Consider the following 19846-nt stretch of genomic DNA (forward strand, 5'->3'; position numbering starts at 1 on the left):
GCAAGTGGATAGAGATCTAGGAGCCCTACAGGCACCAAACCTACATTTTAGTTGGTAGTAACCAGGGACCAGCAGTGTCTCAGAGAATCAAGTGCTTTGGCTGTGTTTATTCCTCTGCCTGTATATACCTCTATGCATATTAATGCCTCCTACTTTACCTACAAGACACAGAGAAATCTCTCTCAGGTTGACTGGTGACATTATGGAGATGGAAATAGTGAGTAGGAACTGGACTTTCTTTAAATCCATGTTAATAGGCTTTTTATATAGTTGCTATTCCTTCATGTATTGCAGCCACGTTCTCAAATCCAGGGAGCTCTTAAGGAGGCAATGGGGAGTCTCATTTTACAGCCTGAGGCACCAAGGGGATCTCATGTCTCTACTAATAAGATTCTGGAGTTTACATCTCCTCACTGGTCTTCTAAGTTACTGATTATTTTAAAACTTCAATAATTTCTAAATAAAAAGTTTAAACTGTTTTCTGACATTAAACTGTTTCCCATGAGCTTGGTTTTGCTGGGAAAAGAAACCCCACTTTTAACATAACTGCTTTTTTTTAGGAATGATGTCTATCTTTTATTAAAATACAGTATAAAACTGTGTATGGGGTAGCGCTTTTCCTCTGCCTTTATATCACACCCTTATTGCCTATTAGGCTGACCTCAGTTTTGGGAGAATCACTTGGGTAGTTCTAAATATAGCATTGCATCTGCCCTTAAATGGGAGTGAAGGGGCAGTAGCCTTTAGAGAGGGGAATTATTTTTGTTTTCCTCAGCCAGAGTTTACTAAGCTGGGAAAGGCTGGTCTTCCTCTCTGCTTTGCAATTTTTCTATATCTCTTGGTAAGTCCATTTTTCATCTAGGTTTTTCTTGTTCAGAACAAAGGGGAGTGATTGTGGGACAGTGTTGGGTGCTTTTTTGTACAAAATAAATTACCTTCCTTGGGGAAAACAAGCAATAAGCAGGACACGGAATGATTTATGAAAAGACAAATAAAAAAGTAGAGTAGAATTGTTTTATTCTGTGCATAGTCAGCTTGATTTTATTGTGTATTACATTTCCTCTGTTTCTTTCTGCATATAAAGAACTACATTATACCAATCCATAGCTCCGTTGGTATATGTGCTTCTCCAATTGCACATATATTGGCAATGCCACTTTCTTGTGTGCTTATACTGTATAAAGAGACAGCACATGATTTATCTGAAGTATGTGCGTAAATAAATAAGCGTAAAATCCTATAGTAGCTGGCAAAACTATTTGGCATGCCCAAGAATAGGATGTAGCTAGGACAAGAAATTCTACTTTTATTTTTTGTCTACCATACTTTCAAGTACATGTCTTCAGAAGATGCGTTTCTAGTGTCTGTATTGCTCTAGACTACATGATGTGTTCTGTGCCACATGAAAATTCCAGCTAAATACCACTGATAGAGTCTTGGGAAATCACGTTCATGCTCTTGAAACTATGCCTGTGTTAATAATACTGGTGAGCCAATGAAAGTATCATAGTGGGATCAAAGTATCAAAGTATCATAGAAGGATAATGAAGGTTGGGATGATGGGAGGTGCCTGACTTTCACTATCTCACTGTCTCACAGTCCTTGCTGTCCAGTTGAAGGGATGTAGTACACTCACCAAGTGAAGGGAAATCTTAAAACTTTATGGGAACATGTCGTGGCTCTTTGTGCATTTGGAGTGTTAGGATGGCAAGGTTTCAAGTCAATGTGGCCAAATTCAGCCTAATTTAATTCCCAGTCATGTAAGATCATGAATTCATAAGAAAGTATCTACAGAAGTACTCCCTCTGGACTTTATAGAGTTTAGCTTATAACAAGGATATGGCAAGAGAAGTCGAACTGGGGGCTTCCACTCCTTTCCATCATGAGAGTCACAGAAAAGCCAAAAATAAATTTTTTAGACTCACAACAATGCAGGAACAATGACCTCACTTGAGGGAAGGGTACCTATGGGTCTGCCTCATACCTACTTGCTGCAGGGCATAGCTGGTGGTTAACTCCATCAAGGGCTGTGGTTATGACCATGCACATGACGACACATGGTAATTCCAAATTGCGTTCTCACTAACTGTTATGGCTAGAGGGTGAAGAAAACCATTCAGGGATTATTACAAGGTCAAGGTGTGCATTCTAACTAATAATACATGTGCTATAGCCAAATGATTGCATTAAACTGCTTAATCTACCTGTATGTCTTTGTAAGCAGAATCACTTGATATAGTGAAATGTTAAAAGTCTACTCATTCAAAACATATGAAATTATTAATAAAGAACAGACCCATCTGTGATGGCCAGCATCATCACCTGCTTTAAAATGTTACTTTGCTGGACCTTCAGGTGACTAGAAATTCAGGAGAGAACTCCATTTTTAGGTTTAATGAGAAGAGTAATGCATGTACTTCTGGGGATGATTTGAACCAGGTTGAACCTGTTGTCCACAAGATTTCTGTTTAAAACCTATTTGTGAAACTAGGATAATGCTATTCCCATACAAAGGAGGTATGATCAATAAAATGTAAGACCAGCTATGATGTAGCTGAAGACATCAGAAAAGACAAGGAAACTCAAAGCTTGCTGAGTAATGTCTGGAATTCCATATGGTTTAAGCAAATGGGAATTCCATATACTTTTTTAATTTCAGAAGCATTTGTATTCTGTTGTCAAAAAAGTTAAAACTGAATTTTTATTATGCAGAAGGAAAAAACTCTTCAATGGGAAAGACAGAAGCATCTTAAAATGACAGTAGATTATGTGGTTTTTTAAGTTCATCCTTTTTCATACACAGAACATAATTTTCTGTGTAAGATCTAAATACGCACATGCACACAGAGGTAAAAGACTGGAGAGACATCATAGCATTTGAAAAGTTTATTATCAAAATGGGGAAGATGTTACCAGACCCTCTACATCCCATTTTGGTTTAGACTGCAGTGTCTATGAGCTGCATAACAATTCATGCTGGTTTTACAAGATTTCCACCAAAGTATGTTTCCTGGGGCAAAATGTTCTTATGTTATTATCTACTGCAATTTATACAGGATTGACATAATTATCTGGAAAGGACCACATGTTTTCTGAGGCAATATGGTAATTCTTTAAACTGGTCATTAGAAGCAACTGATGACTAGAAGGTGGTTTTTTTTTTTTTTTCCCCTTTTATCTTTCATTGTGGTATATAGGTGATATGGAATTAAATATATTTTATCCGCTAAATATCATGGGCTTTACTGTATCATGGAAGTATACATTGGCAAAACAGGGCTTCCTAAAAATGCTTAACTTTGAACAATGTGGAGAACAACAAGCAGAACTACAGACAGGTAGAGGAAACAATGCCTACATCATGGGAAAAACGGACAAGCCCCCAAGTCAATACAAATGGTCAAAGATATTTAAGAAAGATGAGATATGGAGGAAGATCAAGAATGAGGATATGTGCATAGGAGCAGGATGTACTGATCTTTCAGCCAGAATGAGGAGGATAGGCTACGTGAGGGCAGGCAAGAACCTGCGGATTGTTTTTGGCACTTCTGCAGATGGACAAGGACAGAGATGAGCAAAGAAAGTGCGTGTTGCATGGTATAGCATTGACAGGTCAGGCAGAGAAAGTACATGCTGTATAGTGCATCGCTCATGACAGGAGCCTCCTGAGTCTAGGAATGCAAGTTGTCTATCTATAGTGAGCACAACCGTGTTCTCCTTCCCATGGCATTTGTCAATCCCATCCATCAATTTATTTGGTTGTGTGCCTGCTCTCTGAGGCTATGTGAATGATCATGCTAGAATTTACTGCCTGTCCTTTAAATCTTAAATTAACTCACTTATCAAACTAACAATGTCTATATCAGACCCTTGGCTTCTCTGCTCAAGAATGTCGCCCCTTGTCACATGGTCCTAGATTATTGCTTTCTATTCAGATCAGTATTACTATGGCATGAAACTATGCATATCCTGGCTTGGGAACTCTGCCTTTTACTCATGACCAAGTATAAATTGTTATATACATGCTTCTAAGCATGTGAAAATGTAATATTTGTGTAAACTGATTTGAACAGTCTAATTAATTTGTGTTTTAGATCATTAATCCTTAAGGACATTTTGGCTGACTTAATAATTTTTGGGGGGTTTAATAGTCTTCTGAATGGTTCACACAGAACATAGATTAGTACAGTTTTGGTCCTGCTGATGTCTCCAGCTTTTACAGTCACAGAAATACACAGGAATAGTAATAATAATAATAATAATAATAATAATAATAATAACAACAACAACAACAACAACAATAATGTAGGAGTACAATGGTGCTGTGTTCCAACAAGGAAGTAAAGGTCAGATGAGGGACTAAGTGTTTTAGGACCATCTTGTCCTGTAATTCTAGGTCTTTTTTCTGAAATCCAGGGAAGTTAATAGAATCTGTGTGGGTGAAGTTCAAGGGTTGTTTTTGACACACGGGCCATATATTTCAGCAAGTTCTCTAAGTCTTGCAGTCACATACCAGTAGAACTTGGTGAATAAAACTTGGGATTTGCTTTTTAATTTGTTACAATTATCCAGAAAATTAATTTATCTTTCTCTTGGCCTATTTATGCTTTTTTTTTTTTGAGTTTTCAATTTCCCATTGGGAAATGTTTTTTTTTTTCCCCAATGCCTCTGCCAGACCACTGCCTGCATCTTGCTCTTGGGTCAGTTCCGCCAATTGACAGGCCAGTATATTTAGGTCTCCAGCCACTGCCAGTAATAAAATCTTGGTTCACTTAAATTGATAACTTCAGTGGAGCTAAGCTGTCATCTGCACATCATGTTATCTAACTCTGTTAGTAGTGACTAAATATTAATATATATTTCAAACATCTCACATAAATGTGTAGTACTGGAAGACTGGGAAAACAGTCAGCACATTGTTCCTAGGAAGACAATAGAAACTTCTCTTATCATGAACTCAAGATATCCTACATGCTCTGTAGACTCTGCTGAAGCTGATTTTACAGTGGGGCTCTGAGTTTGCTCTTCAGATACTCGTCTTTGCAGCACTATTAAGTATTAAATACATACTCTGCAAGCATCATTGTAATTAACTGATGATGATTATTACATTTGGAGTTGTTGCTAGGCAGCTCCCCTCTGTGTTAACAGAAGGCAAAATGAGTCTGGCTGCTAACAAGCTCAGTTAATTGCTTGTATGGAGGCTGGGAATGGATGGCTACACTTTTTTCTATTCTAAGGGTGTTTGGGTAAATGTGAAAAATATCTGAACCAAATGTTGAGATACCCTGGGTGCTGATTAATAGAGCAAGGTATGCTAATTAAAATGTAAGTTTTACATTTAGTGGAAAAAGCTGAACTGTAAATGGCGAAGATGTTTTCTCCTATCTCAAAAATGAAAATAACCCAGACTGTGATCCATCCAGACACATGGGCATTATGCTGCACCCTTATACGTCAGGTCTCAGTGGGAATTATATACATAGCAACACATAAATTGCATGTTGATAAATTCACAGAATTATTTAACTGGGCCACATGTAAACGTGAGTAGCACTTAACAGCTGAGTCAGCTTAATCTATGGGTTTGCCCTTTGCACCTTCATTTAAGTGAAAGGGCTAATTAAAAATAGAAATCAGGGAACATTATACCATTAACTGTCTGGTTAACATATGAACTAAGTGGGAAGTCAAATATCATACACACAATAGACACACAGTTAGACAGCAGGAAGAAAAACAGTATTTGATGTTTGCAGGTATAGCATAATGTCATGTACAGAGACCAAAACTAGGAGAAGCCAAGGCTGGTCATGCGTCTGTGTAACTGTGTTCATGTGACTAAGACAATGTGTTGTATGATGAATTAATAGATCCACGTCAGCTCAGTGTTGCACGAGGGCACCTAACTAAGCTAGCATCTCTGCAAGGTGCTGCACCGTGCTGTACTAACTTGGGCCATGTTAACTTTCTTATTTCTCTAGAAATGTGGTAATACATTTCTTTAATGTCCCATAGTAATGTTGTAAACTTGTTTTATTTTTGTCTTGCAGTGTCTGGTGTTTTGCCTAAAGCTCTCATTCCTGAACGTGTGACTTGTCACTCTCATATCTCTTGAAAAAGGATTGAAAAGGTAACTATAGGTTATGCAGAAGATGCAGCTATCAGGTGATAAATTGTAAAAACGCATCTCTTTAGATCGCATGACATTTTTAATAGGGTGTATCTGCTATTAAATATACCTGCTGTCTTCTCCTGCAGAGACCTTTTTCTTGGGAAAGTAAAACTAGCTGATATGAGGACATCATGACTTGGGGGCATCTGACTCAGCTTTTGATTACCTGAAACTAACACAGCTGGAATTTATTACACTACTTAATCAACAACTAGCATTTCCTTTTGTTGGTAAATACTGTTTGCTGGGAATATGGTATTTAGACATATTTTACCATGTGTAAAGGTTCAATTTCTTAGTCTATAAAACATGGGGGGGGGGATTAGCTTAGGTTTAATTTTATACAGTTCAGGCAAAATTGCCAAACAAACACATAAAATGAAGTGACTTGCTAAACTAAGAATTTCAGTCTTTCATTGAATCATCTTACAATCTTCTTTCTAAAAATATGACATTGTATAAGAAATCTAGCTCTCATTTTTCAAGAATAAATTGCTGCAATGAAATGTAGAAAATTATTTCTTCTGCATGTACAATATGGCTAGTAATATAATTAGAAAAAATGTAAACAAGTAACACTTTAAAAATTCATGCAAAAGTCTTGGTAATTTTTCAACAATTTTATCATTGCTTCCCATTCTCAAATGGGGATTTTGCAAAATGATTTTTCAAAACATGAGGTACTAATAAAAATTCCATTATGTGACAGAAAACATTATTGGTTTCAGAAATAGTAATAAACATTTAGAAACTTATTTTCAGCAATATTTTATTAAAGTACATTGATTGCCTGTACTTTTTACACAGTAAAAAGATTAATGAGACCAAAAAAATTACATGGAATTTGAAAGTTGACAATGAAGTAGTGACTGAATTTCTTCAATTTTGAACTAGATCTCATTTTACCAGAAACCACTTTTTTCCTGAAACAGTTATTAACTGAATTTTAATGTGAGTATTGTTCATTTTTGTCCCCAAAGCACATATCTCCAGGTATTTGATAGGAAACAGAACACGGCCTAAAACTGGTCAGTGCCAGTGCCTTTGAAATTAAGTAAGAGGGGCTTATGCTGTATCTAAATGAGTTTATAAGATTTCTATTCAAATCCCTTTGAGCTTTCATTTTATATGTGTCATGAGGCTGCCTACTTATGGGACTTTTTGTGACAAATGCAGACTTTTGGTGTGCGTCTGAGGATTTCCATCATGGGCAGGTTCTTCTTGGGCATCCTGGCTTGTATCAGAAATAGTGTGGCCAGCAGGACTAGGGAAGTGATTGTGCCCCTGTACTCGGCACTGGTGAGGTGTCATCTCGAATACTGTGTTCAGTTTTGGGCCCCCCACTACAAGAGAGACATTGAGGTGCTGGAACATGTCCAGAGAAGGGCAACGAAGCTGGTGAAGGGCCTGGAGCAGAAGTCTGATGAGGAGCGGCTGAGGGAACTGGGGTTGTTTAGCCTGGAGAAAAGGAGGCTGAGGGGAGACCTTATCACTCTCTACAACTACCTGAAAGGAGGTTGTAGAGAGGTGGGGGTCGGTCTCTTCTCCCAGGTAACAAGTGATAGGACGAGAGGAAATGGCCTCAAGTTGCGCCAGGGGAGGTTTAGACTGGATATTAGGAAATTTTACTTCACCGAAAGGGTTGTCCAGCATTGGAAGAGGCTGCCCAGGGAAGTGGTTGAGTCATCATCCCTGGAAGTATTTAAAAGACGTTTGGATGAGGTGCTTAGGGACATGGTATAGTGGTGGTCTCGGTAGTGTTACGTTTACAGTTGGACTTGATGATCTTAAAGGTCTTTTCCAACCTATACGATTCTGTAATTCTGTGATTCTGTGATTCTTGGCAGGGCCCATGGCCAGGCAGGGCCACGCTGTGAGGAGCTGGAGACCAGCCCTGCTGCAGTGTTGCTGGGGCAGGGCTGATGGCTCCGGGGGCTGAAATGGGGTCATGGGCCATGGGCAGGGTGGGGGGAGCCCTCGAGGAGGCTGGGCAGGTCCAGTCAGGTCCATTGTTGCCCCAGGACCTTGACGCCCTCTTAACATGGCCCCTGGATGAGCTAGTGTTGCTTCACTTCCCACGGGTAGCCCTGAGGTGGGGCCCAGGCCATGCCTCTGCCTGTGCCCCAGCTTCTGGAGTGCAGCTGACAGGCTGCGCCCCACATGGGAGTATAACAACGAGGGTGCTCCCCTTACCTTTCAGAAGGAAATTAGATGTTATTGCAGGAATTTGCCTGACTAAAAACTTCAGGATTTGGCCCAAGCTGCTTTATAGACTTTGTATTGGGAAATTGCTTCCTTTGTCACTGAAGTGCAGTCATCTCTCAGGGCTCGCACTGGCTGTTCAGTTGCCTCCTGGAATCCCTCACAGCCATTTAGGCCAAGTGGCCCAGAAATAGAGAGCCCCACATCCAACTGAGACTGTAAATGGGATTTATTCAGCAGATGGTAGTTACACAAGCTGGCACCTACTCAGAACACAGCTGGTAACATTCCCCACTTTTGCAAGAAGTTGTCATCATATTTCTAATGAACCTAAAGGGATGTGGGCACCTCAGAGTTATTTTATTGTCATGGTTGGGAATTTGCTTAACTCCAACTCAGTGGTAAACATGCTTTTCCCACCCACACTGCTTCTGGGAGCTCCCTGTATGTTGCTGAGAACCTTCTATCCAAATACTGATCAAACTATGCCATGCTTTGGAGAAAGTCCACAGGAGGGCAACCAGAATGATTGGAGGTCTAAAAAAATAACCCATGAGAAAAGATTGGATGAGCCAGCTTTGTTTAGTTTAAAGAAGAGAGCTGAAAGGAGATGTGAACAAAATCTTCAACAGGCTGCTGCAAAAGTGGGTGAACGTGGTCTATTTTTTGTTGTCATGGTGAGTTGGACAAGAAACAGTGAACATAAATTGCAACAAGGGACAAAGTAAAAGGTTTGAAGAGTGGAGAGCTGAAACACCTAAAAATGCCCAAAAAGCTGTCAAATTTCCATCCCTGGAAATTTCTATGGAGGTGTTAAATGACATCTACAAAGAAGGGGAAAATGATCTGACAAATTCTCTTCTACCTCTATCATCTATGATTCCATGGCTCACTGCGTGGCTGATAAAATACATCCTGAGGTGCCCATGTATATAATTGATGGCTCTATTTGTCATAAATTGATGGGATTTTATGCATTTGTACATGTACACACATATGTGTATATATGTAAAAATATCAAACCTAAATGTCTGAAATATATGGCTAGATGTGATTTCACTCTCTGCAGGGTTTACTGATTGTAACGAACTGAAGTATGTCGTCAGTAGTGGTGCCATTTTACCAGAGGAGGCACAAGCACTTTGATCAGTCCTATCGCAACATTCAGACAAGATACGTACTTGAGGAATATGCAGCAAGAAAGTAAGTGCCATATTATTTCACATACGGAGCATAGAGAGGTTTCTATTTTGGGTAATCAGGTCTTAGAATCAAGATATTTAGCTTCCCCCTCCACCACCTAAAACTGTGATTTATTCAGAATGGTAGTTTTCCACTTCCTTCCATTGGGATGCTCTTTGTCTATAGTCTCCCACCAGCATAGCTAGACTTTCTAGCTACGTTGCAACTCACCTACACAGACCTTTCAGCTCAGGATCTGTCCTATTTACTATCACCTAGTTGGAAATTCTTCCTTTTAGGCTCCAACTGAAACTCTGACTTAAGAGAAATTGCTGTGAAATTTATTGTAAATCATAGAAACAATTTTTTACTCATCCTTCCATATGACATGAGGATATTCCTTCTCCTGAAGTTGGCTATTCCTAATTATAGTTTTTGTCATTCAATTTCCTTTTTTAAAATTAAATAAAGGTTTAAGTCCTCTCATGTGAAATCTCAGAGTTTTAGCCACAAGATACATGTTCTTTGTATCTCAAAGCCTGGAGCTTTGAATCTTGTTTTTTTAAGAATCACTGTCCTCTCTCCTCAGTAATTAAGATGCCTAGCTAGCCTAGCTAGCTGTCTAGCTCGTCCAGCTTCCCTTATGAAGGAGAAGAGTTTATGCAGAAGGTTATGTGAAGTATAGAAAGGCAGGAATGTTTAGAAATAGACAATGTTATAGGGATTGTGTGTGATTTGTGTGTTAGACAGGCTGGTACCCTCATGGTTCACTGAACTGCTATCATAGCACTTGAATGATTGGAGACTGAGGTAAGTATAAATTTAATAGAACTGAATGAAATAAAATGCCTAATGATCCCCAATGACAGATAATGGGCATTAAGCCCTTGAAGGACAAGTGAGAATCAGCACCATAGTGCAGTTAGTGAGGAATGCAAAGTAAGTTTCTCACTGAACAGTGCTCAGTCATGGTATTCAGCTCATTTAAAGTAATTTCTTTGACTTTTGTGAATTCATGTTTTACCAGAATTGCTGTGTTATAGCAATGCCTTTTATATTTGAAGGGCTGCTTCCAGACGGGCTGCTTACTATGAATCACCTGGCTTGGGAAAAACGACATGTAGACTCTGTGCCAGAAGGGCACGCACCTTGGCTCATGAAGCAATACAAGAATCCAGGAAAAGGTAAAGCTCTGTTGGTCCCATCTGACCTGTGTAGTGGCTCTGATCCCATTTAGTATTGCTCTTTTGCCAGGGCTCTTTTCAGAGTTGACAAGACTGGAGGCTTCTCTGTCACTGTTCTTCACTAATCTATTTTGGCTGGAATACTAAATGACTGAGTGTCACTTTCAATCTCACATTTCAACCCAGAGTTGTTCCCTTAATCCCCACTCTGACCCTTGAAAACAGCTTTAAAACCAAAATAATTTAGAATCTGCCTGGGATCCAAAACTCATCTTTGAGCAGATCTACTTGACTATTCCTGAATTTCTGATTTGGATCAATTTAAACATTTTGAGTTCTTTCCTTAATATCAAGAGGGCTTACTGTCATGTCTCAGTTACAGTCGTGATATGAAGTCCTATAGTAAATGTGCTGACAGCAATATTCCTGTTAGTGAATTTGACTGTTTCTGCTCTGCTGTGCTCTACAGTGACTGCACCAAAGACGTAGAGAATTTACACTACAAGAACGAATTCTGCCTTGTTTGTAGAAAATGTGTTGCGAAAATCATATGCATCCGTATGGTTCTGGTACTTTGATTGTTTTGAAATATATATCCTAGAAACAGAATGTTCTAGGAAAATCAAACTATTTTGTATACTCTTAATTTATTTTTTTAAAAACTGTCTTAACTTTTATCAATATTAAAAAATACATGGCAGAACAAGGCTGGTATTTAAATTACATTGAAATGGTACAAAGAAATATTTTTAAAATACCAGACAAATAATGTCTTGATCTACTGTTCACTGAATTTCATGCAGGTCTTCTCATTTGTTTCATGGCATGTTGGCTTATGATTTAAAAGTCTTGCCATATTCTATAATAACAGCCATGTTATTATAGAATATGTTAGAAATTTCTGATATTCAGCTCCTTTCTTTTGTCCTGTTGGCAAGGCAAAGAGTAGCACAGGCTGCCTGCTGAATCAGCATGAATGCAGGAGCTTGAGCTAACTCCTCCTAAAAACATTTATGAGCTGATTTTTTGTTTTTTAGGAATTCTGAAAAATTTATGGAATTAGATTTTCAGGGAACAACCCACAAATTTCTCAAAACATTGTCTTTTCCTGGTAGTTTCTATAACGCTTCCCACTCACCCTTGTCCAATGACAGCTTTTTTGCATGCAGCGGTTCATCAAATCCCTGTGAACTCCTTGGTCTGCACCTTTCAGGTGAGGTCAGCTGATACAGCCCACGGAGCCAGCAGAGCTTCCCAGGTGTTAGAGCCAAGGGCACACCATAAGCAAGGCCCAGCTCTTACCAGGGTGTGAACAGGAACAGAATATGCCTTCTTGTGTCCATAGGAAGGAAAATTAGGGGCCAGAGGGAAGCCAGGCAGGTTCTTGATCTCGATTACCAGAGGACTAAGACTGTGGGGTACAACGTCAATGTGACCACTCCAGCTTTCAAGACCTGAAGCTACGGCACCACATATACAGGGGGAAAGAAAATTAAGGAAAATTCATATTCATTTCACATGCTCATTAGGATAGGCAGATAGACTCCAAGAAAAATCCCTAAACTAGATTTTACATCTTCCTGATATGGTTTCAGAGCCCTCAGTTGCCTAACGTGTGTAAGTGACAATCTTAAAGCTTCGTATTTGTTACCCTTACCTGGTATTTTTCTTGTTCTACAGGACTCATGAACAAAAGTCTCATGCAAGTGAAGAGAAAAGGATCAGGTTTGCCAGTGAGTTGTCTGCTTTGGAAAAAGAGATTCACACAGCCAGGCACCGTGCTAGAGAACATCTGGATAGACTTGCTATACAAAGGATGGTACAGTGCTGAACCTTTTTGTTCTTATCCAAGCAGAATTATAAGATATACTGAAATTTAGGCCAGTGTTTCAAATACCAATAGTGATTTAGCATCTTTTAATTTTGTGGATTTAAGATTAGTTCTTCTATCCCATTTGAGTCTGGTGCTAGATGCTTCTTTTCTTTTCCTGTGTTTAACAGGTAGAAGAAAATATGGCTCTGGAAAGACATGCTGTTGAGGAAAGTATAAGTCGAGCTCCTGAAATTCTAGTGCGCCTGAGGTCTCACACTGTCTGGGAAAAGATGTCTGTGAGCCTTTGCTTCACTGTACAAGGATTTCCCACCCCTGTTGTACAATGGTAAGAGACTGTCCTTTCCTAGTCCTCTAAAAATGTTGTTAAGCTTTTTTCATTTGGAAGTTATGGCATAACAGATAAGTGTCACATACATAATGTCTATGTTAAACCCCCTTTATAATCCTCATAGATGTGCTGGATCGTAGCAGTTGATACTGCAGTGGAAGGAGTGGGAGGACAGCTTGCTAAATGGCTTTGTGCAGTGTGAGAAGCAAACTAGAGTATTTCAGAAGGCAGACTGTGGAAGGCATTCCGGTTCCCTGACGATGAAGTAGCAAATGGCAAAATAGACAGAGCTCACAGGCTGCTTGCTAGGTCTGGGTAAACTTGCACAGCACCATTGTTGTCATGGGTTGTATCCGTCCACTTTGTGTCAGCCTCTGTTGAGGTGGACATTAGTGTAACATCCTTGAAGCTGCCCTGCTCTCCAGACGAGTAGCTGTCCTGTATATGTGAGAGCCCCAGGCTGCGCTGTGAAGATCTAACCTGAGGAACAATCCTGTTGCTGCTTCCCTTGTTTGTGCTGAAGTGCTTTACTGTGATCCAATACAAAGTTTGCTTCTCATCTTGTGTCAGGGCTAGTGGACCAGAAAATTCAAGTCATATGCCATCTTCTCTCTACTTCACTGCCTGCTCTTCTGGTTTGGGTGCACATAGTCTCTTTCCACTTTCTTACTGCAATGATGGTCCCCCTTTGCCTTCATGGCCCAATGTCTATCTATCCTTACTGGAAAATACTCTAGAGAGGTAGAGAACATTTATAGAGAGAGCTCAGATGATAGTAAATGATATTTGGATGTAAAAATCTACTAAATTAATGCAGTGAATAGTAGCTGATATTAATGAGTCCATTTTTTTCTTGATTGTCAGGTACAAAAATGAGGAATTGATTACCCCTGCAAGTGATCCAGCAAAGTACAGAATTGAAAGCAAATATGGAGTACATGTGTTGCATATACACAGGTAGATTATTCTGGGGAATACAACAGTTTTTTATACTCTACACAAAGTATTTTATATCAAAGAGAATTAAAAATGCACACAAAGGCTGCAAGAGAGTTCTTAAATCCAGCACACTTCTCTGTTGGTACTCACATTTAGGCTAGAGAAGGTTCATTCAGTAGCTGAATATTAGATCATGAAAATGAAATGAAAAATTAGATATTTCTATTATTTAACTACAGCAATCTACAAGAAGATAGAAGAGGTAAGTAGCTAAAAGAATGGTAGTTCCTTTTTTATTAGAATTATATCTTCTGAGCATTCAAAGTGGAAAATCGTTTGTGTATTTTATGTTCTTGCCATGATGAAGCTCTCCAAGTTAGCAAAAAGTTAGCTGGTCAGGGCAAGGTCAATCATACGATGATACCCAGTCGTCAGTATTTGTTTTATTATATGTTAGGTTCTGTTTACTTTTTGATCTCCATTTTTTGTTCTCCAAAAAGTAAGGAAGTGTAAAATTTTTTTTTAAAAGGTTCTAATTTCAATAATTTTATTTTTCAAAATGATGTTAACCTTGTGGTATAGAAAATGCCTGGGTAGAACAGCTTCCCCAAACTAATCCCATGCTGTCCTAAACAATTGAAATATTGCATGTTACATGTGACTTGGTACAAGCTTTTTTAAAAAATATAAAAACCCAAAGAAAAATGAGGACATTACTGTGGTATTTAAAAAGAAAATTAATATCTAGAACAGAGACACAAAACTCCCCTTTTAATTTCTCTAGCACATGAGCATCAGCTGTGTTGAAACAGCTGGAATATTTGTGGCTAACACTTAGCTAGCCAAACGTTTCATCTTCTACCCTTTCTCCGTCTGTCAGCAGTGGAAGCAGCCCTGAGCACAGCCTTGTGGCATTAGTACAGGAAATAAATGCATCATTCCTTCTACTTTTGGGAAGGACTACTTGCCTTTGTCATCCTTCAATAGAGTCCAGCCCAACTCTCCACCTTTCCATAGCTCAGGATGGGAGAAACATAACCCTGTACAGAAGCTGTCAGCAAGAACCATTACGTTGTTGCTTTTTAAGGGATGCTTCTCAAGGAGTAGCAGTACTTACGAGTACTTCTAAGATGCTCATAGTCTTCTGCCCCCAGGCTATGGGTAACTTGCTGACTGCTCTCTGTATCCATGAGATGTCTCAGCACAGCTGATTCTTCCCACCAACATTACTTTTGGAGATGAGAGCAGGAGGTTAAAAGATAAAAAACAGGTTGTCCTCCTGAAATCCTCTCCCTTGCAGCAGGGAAAATGGAAAATGCTCTCCTCTGTCTGGATGTGTGTGCATGACAGTCAGGAGAGGAAACTGTGGTGACTTCCTGCCAGTGAGTGACTGTGACTGTGTTTATTTCCCTTCGTTAGTGTCCATGAGCAGCTGCTTGGTGAGTCCAGATGCTGGATATGCAGTACATGCGTTCCTTTTGTGACATTTTGGGAATAAACGGCTTTTTGAAGAAAAGAGAATCAGTGTTCATGCTGCTTTCTGAGCATCTGTAACCATCAGGCTGAAGGGTACTAATGGCTTACCTCCCCTTGGTGCTTTTTTTCTCTTTCCTGTGCCAGTTATCGGTCATGTATACACCATCCACAATCAGCTTTGGGAGTGTTCAGACCCAGCCATATTTATTCAGACATACCACAGAGTCATTTGCTGGCACCCACTCAGGTTCCCACACCTACCCATCATCACCCACTGTTTACTAGTCCCAGACCTGTACGTATTCATGCAGACTCCCTTATGTTCAACCAAGCAACCATCTTCAGAGGCTGTTGCTCCGTTTCTCTTTCATTCTGTCTGCCAGTATGATCTTTTTGCCATGTAAAGATGCCTGGCTGCTCTCCCACATGTTTCCCTTCTCCACTTAAAAGAATACTGGGGGATTGTAGACCCAGAGTTATGATTTATTTGCCATAGATTTATACAGTTTATTAAATTAAAATTTCTAACCTTAAATTTATTTATTTATTATCAAACTTGCATTAGGTGTTTCTTGTATTGAAAACAATGAATGTATAGGTAGTCGTTAAAATATATATATTATTAATGTTTTTATACAAAGATGCATCAATTAACTCTGGATATTCCATACATATCTTTGTGCACATATATTTGGAGTACTATTTTTTTTCCAGGAAGTAGAACTGTTGGGATTTTCTATCTATCCACTTCTGTGCTGTTCTCAGCTGTTCATACCAAAGTGCTGAGCTGCATGTCATCTGATCTGCAGGCGCTCAGAACGGCCTTGGAATGTCTTGGCTACCATTCTAGCGCTTCAGTGAAGCTTGGGGACTGAACTTTTTCTTCTGATGCAAGCGTGATATTTATTACTATGAGTATTCCTTGATCCCAGTGGAAAAATTCTTGAGGCACCAAAACCAGAATGTCACCTTGTCATCTTAAAGTAGTAACTGGACACAATTTCATCCCCCCCTGTTTGCTGTCTTCCAGGGCCCATAAGCCTATACAGTAACCAGATAATTTTCATTTCTCTGTCTCATTTTTTTATGATGCTCTGCACTCAATTTACCACATTTTCTTCATGCGTTCAGTGCTATCATTAGCATATAGTGCCGCTTTCTTGCTCCCTTTAGGATTCTTCAATTGGGGGCTTGAGCTCAAGGTCTCCCTTGAGCAGTAAAGAAAAGGGGTTTGGAGTTTCATTATATTTTTTGCACATCTCATAATTGTAGGAGAAGAAATATTGCCAGCCTGCACCGGGGTAGTGGTTCACCTCATCTTTCATCTCACTTCTGATAGGTGATTCGGAGGAGACTGTGAGGAATCCTCTGAGGGAAAGCTACCGGTAGTTGAAGTGATTGATACATGTCTGAGAATGTGAGGGTTTGTTTAGAATGTATTTCTTTATCCAGCCTAATTTAACTATGGACAGGCACATAATACAAGAAAAGATTTCTATATCAGAGGTAGTCAAGATGAGGATGCCCTGTTGCTTTATACCATAGCTGCAAAATACTTTCTGCCTTAGTGTATATTTTAGTAATTAAAAATCATAACGTTTTGAATTTCTTAGTTGCTGCTACTTGTTTAGCAACAGGTTTTGGGTTTTTGTTTTTGTTTTTGTTTACTGTGATGCCTCCTTAAATGAATCGCTTAGCTTTATGCAACTGTGAATGGCTACATTACATTTCCTGATATGTGGGCTGGGGCACAGAGGGGACAGCAGTATGCTCCTGGCTGGGGGCGTTGGATCCTGCCCCCCACCCCTCAGCGAGCAGGGAGGTGCGCTGAGGGGGGCTGGATGGTAGAAGGAGCAGGGAAGGCAGTTTGATTTTCCAGAGCTCAGTCAGCGTGATGTGGCTGCACAGTCTCACCTATACAAGGCTCAAAGTTTGGCAGTATTTTGTCTTTTATTAGGGCCCTCTCCTGTTTCATTAAGTCATCGCTTAAGAAGCGCTTGTAATTGCAGCAAAGGTTTGTGGTTGCATCAGCAAAAATGTGCAGCAGAGCCAGCAGAGTGCAGTGTAATACTTGCTGCTAGTAGGCAGAGCGAGCCCTCCGATCAGGCGCTCAGCTCCTCAGCACCACCAGCACTGCTTTAAAAAAAAGCTTAAAAATTGAACAAACCTTCTCTTCTAACTATTCTCATTTAACAACTGACACTGTGCAGTCAGTACAGCGCTATTTATTTTGATTAGGCACAAAAGGCTTGAGATGATTTAATCTGGAGAGAGAGAGAGTGAAGCCTGCCCTTTCTCTCGCTGTAGGTGGAAGCAGGGCAGAGTAGAGGCGTTGCGGCAAAGGCAGTCCTCTGGCAGAGCCTTTGAGCTGTATAGGGTTGATCAGGTGATAAACTGCAGCTCCCAGGGTTTCGCAGGTATGCAGTACCAGTGACCATATAGGCAGCAGGCATGGTGTACTTCTGCTCTTCTTATTTGCTGAAATGCAAACAACAGCCCCCAAATGAAATGGTCTGTGCCCTTCTGACCCGTCAGTCGCTGTCCCCTATAAGCTGCAATAGTTGGGAGCTTGAGGAAGTGGCCACCTCGTAACACGGGTCCCCTCTTCAGTAAAAACAAAACCCAACCAACCAAAAAGAATCAGCCAGATTCAGTCTGACTGGAGATTCAGTACATGAGATGGTAATCCTGTAGAGTATTTCCACATTTTGATGTCATATAGCCATAACACTGAAAATGTTGTCATTTGAATTCAAAGGAGGCAATTTTAACTGTGTAATTTACTACGTTCTGCTTCCTGTTCTTGACATGCACTGAATTGTGTTCCAATTCAGGCAAAAATGTTATTTCACTCTTAACTCCTGTGTTTAAATCTACACTAGGCAGATGGATGAATATATGCATTTTAAACAGATGTATCTGCCTGGGGAATATTCCCTGCACAAACATTAGCACTTCAGAACCTCATGTGGATTCAGGGCAATTTAATTTTCACAAAAAGTATTAGTACCTTGGGACAGATACAGCTCTGCACTCACACTTCATGCTATCTAAATGTACTCTATGCATATTTTATTTGACCTTTGTAAAGGTTGGAAAACACGTTCTCCATCATGATGCAAGAATAACTGGAGAGACCACACCTTGCCTCCTGGGTATGTCAAATATCATTTCTAACTGGTCTTGACTCAATGCACTTTACAGTGCAATTTAGGAAATCTAGGGGTTGTAGCATACAGGGAAGTAGTTTCCAGGATAATCCTCAGTCTGAGTATTACTTGGCACAAAAAAAGAGTCAGGACCTTATGTGACTTGCCATCCTATCCAACTTTCCTCAAAGTGTGTATTAAACAAATGTGCTGTGTAGCTCTTACACACTAACCCTGTACACTTCTGATACCAGATTTGAAGGCAGTCCACTGAGTACTAGGCTGTCTAAGCTGGTTTGATTTATCTCCTGGAAAGTCAGGTTAGAGATCATAGCAAGGAATTGTAAAATGCTTTCAAAGCAGTGACTTCCAGAAAACGGGTAGAGTTGTTAGGACCTCTTAAATAGCAGAAAGTGCCTGGACCGGGGAATTGTTGCCTGTACGTTCATAATAACTGCAAGTACCTTGTTTCTCTTCATAAAACCAAAGGATGTTGTAAGAGTGTGGTCAGTCATTCGGTCAGTAATGTCTTTCTTTTTTTCTCCCTGAGAAAATTAATTCTCACTCCATCACTAACTTCTGCCAAATAGTTGCTTTGAGGCATTGAACTTTTTGGGCTGAAGAAACAACCCTTTTGTGAATCTCCTGTCTGTTCTAGAGACCTTTAGGATCATATTCTGTTTTGTCTACCTTGGAGACCCTCACAAACAGGAAAATCTCATCAAGAGATGTATTTTGCTGTTCCTTATGAGAGAGCAAGGCTATGGGGCGAGGATTGAGATGAGCACAGATATATCTCCATTTGGAAAGTTAATCGGATATATGCCATTCTGCTTCTTCATTTTAGGGAGATGACTTCACAGTTCTTACACCCCTAGATTTCTGACGCTTTGAGTGGTCAAGCACAGACTGGGGCCTCTCTTTTATTCAGAATACACGTTTCTATAATTTCTGGCTTATTTTTACGCCACCTTGTGGTCAATCATAAATCACTCTTTAGATCCTGAATCCTGTGTAATTCTTAAAGAAATGAATTCCTAGTGACTGTTTTATCTGTTGTTTTGATGGAAAATGAAGCCAACACTGACAGCAGATGATGACTATTTTAAAGGGATAGTTAATCAGAGTTAACCTCAGCTAACATATAGTGTTATTTTATCCTTGTTGTCAACACTCTGCAACAACAACAAAATGTTAAAGAGCAGTTAAGTTGGATTTGACAGAAGTAAAGCAGCCTGAAGTAATGCTTTGCTTATGTGAGGGAACGGCCTAATACAGCAGTGGTGGGGTACCATGCATCACTCAGTTATGATATGGGTGCTGTAAGCTGCCTAAACCGTGTCCAGCCCAGGGACGGATCAGCACCTCATCAGCAAT

The 19846-nt window shown here is 39.8% G+C and overlaps 1 protein-coding gene across 4 annotated transcripts in view; it reads left to right on the forward strand.

Moving 5' to 3' along the window:
- Positions 1-747: 747 nt before the first annotated feature.
- The window catches only part of MYOM2 (myomesin 2), an 82895-nt gene continuing 63796 nt past the window's right edge, over positions 748-19846 (forward strand). The window contains exons 1-7 of one of the 4 annotated variants that reach the window (XM_075498042.1): positions 748-841; positions 6054-6133; positions 9447-9580; positions 10624-10743; positions 12424-12562; positions 12745-12902; positions 13770-13862. In XM_075498042.1, the coding sequence (XP_075354157.1) occupies positions 9474-9580; positions 10624-10743; positions 12424-12562; positions 12745-12902; positions 13770-13862 (617 nt within the window). In that variant the 5' untranslated portion in view covers positions 748-841; positions 6054-6133; positions 9447-9473. Of the gene's footprint in view, positions 842-4670; positions 4753-6053; positions 6134-9446; positions 9581-10623; positions 10744-12423; positions 12563-12744; positions 12903-13769; positions 13863-19846 lie in introns of those variants that run through there. The other 3 variants (XM_075498041.1, XM_075498043.1, XM_075498044.1) reach the window with 3 other exon arrangements.

This window comes from Mycteria americana, chromosome 3, assembly GCF_035582795.1.
Source record: "Mycteria americana isolate JAX WOST 10 ecotype Jacksonville Zoo and Gardens chromosome 3, USCA_MyAme_1.0, whole genome shotgun sequence".
In the NCBI taxonomy this organism is placed as follows: Eukaryota; Metazoa; Chordata; class Aves; order Ciconiiformes; family Ciconiidae; genus Mycteria; species Mycteria americana.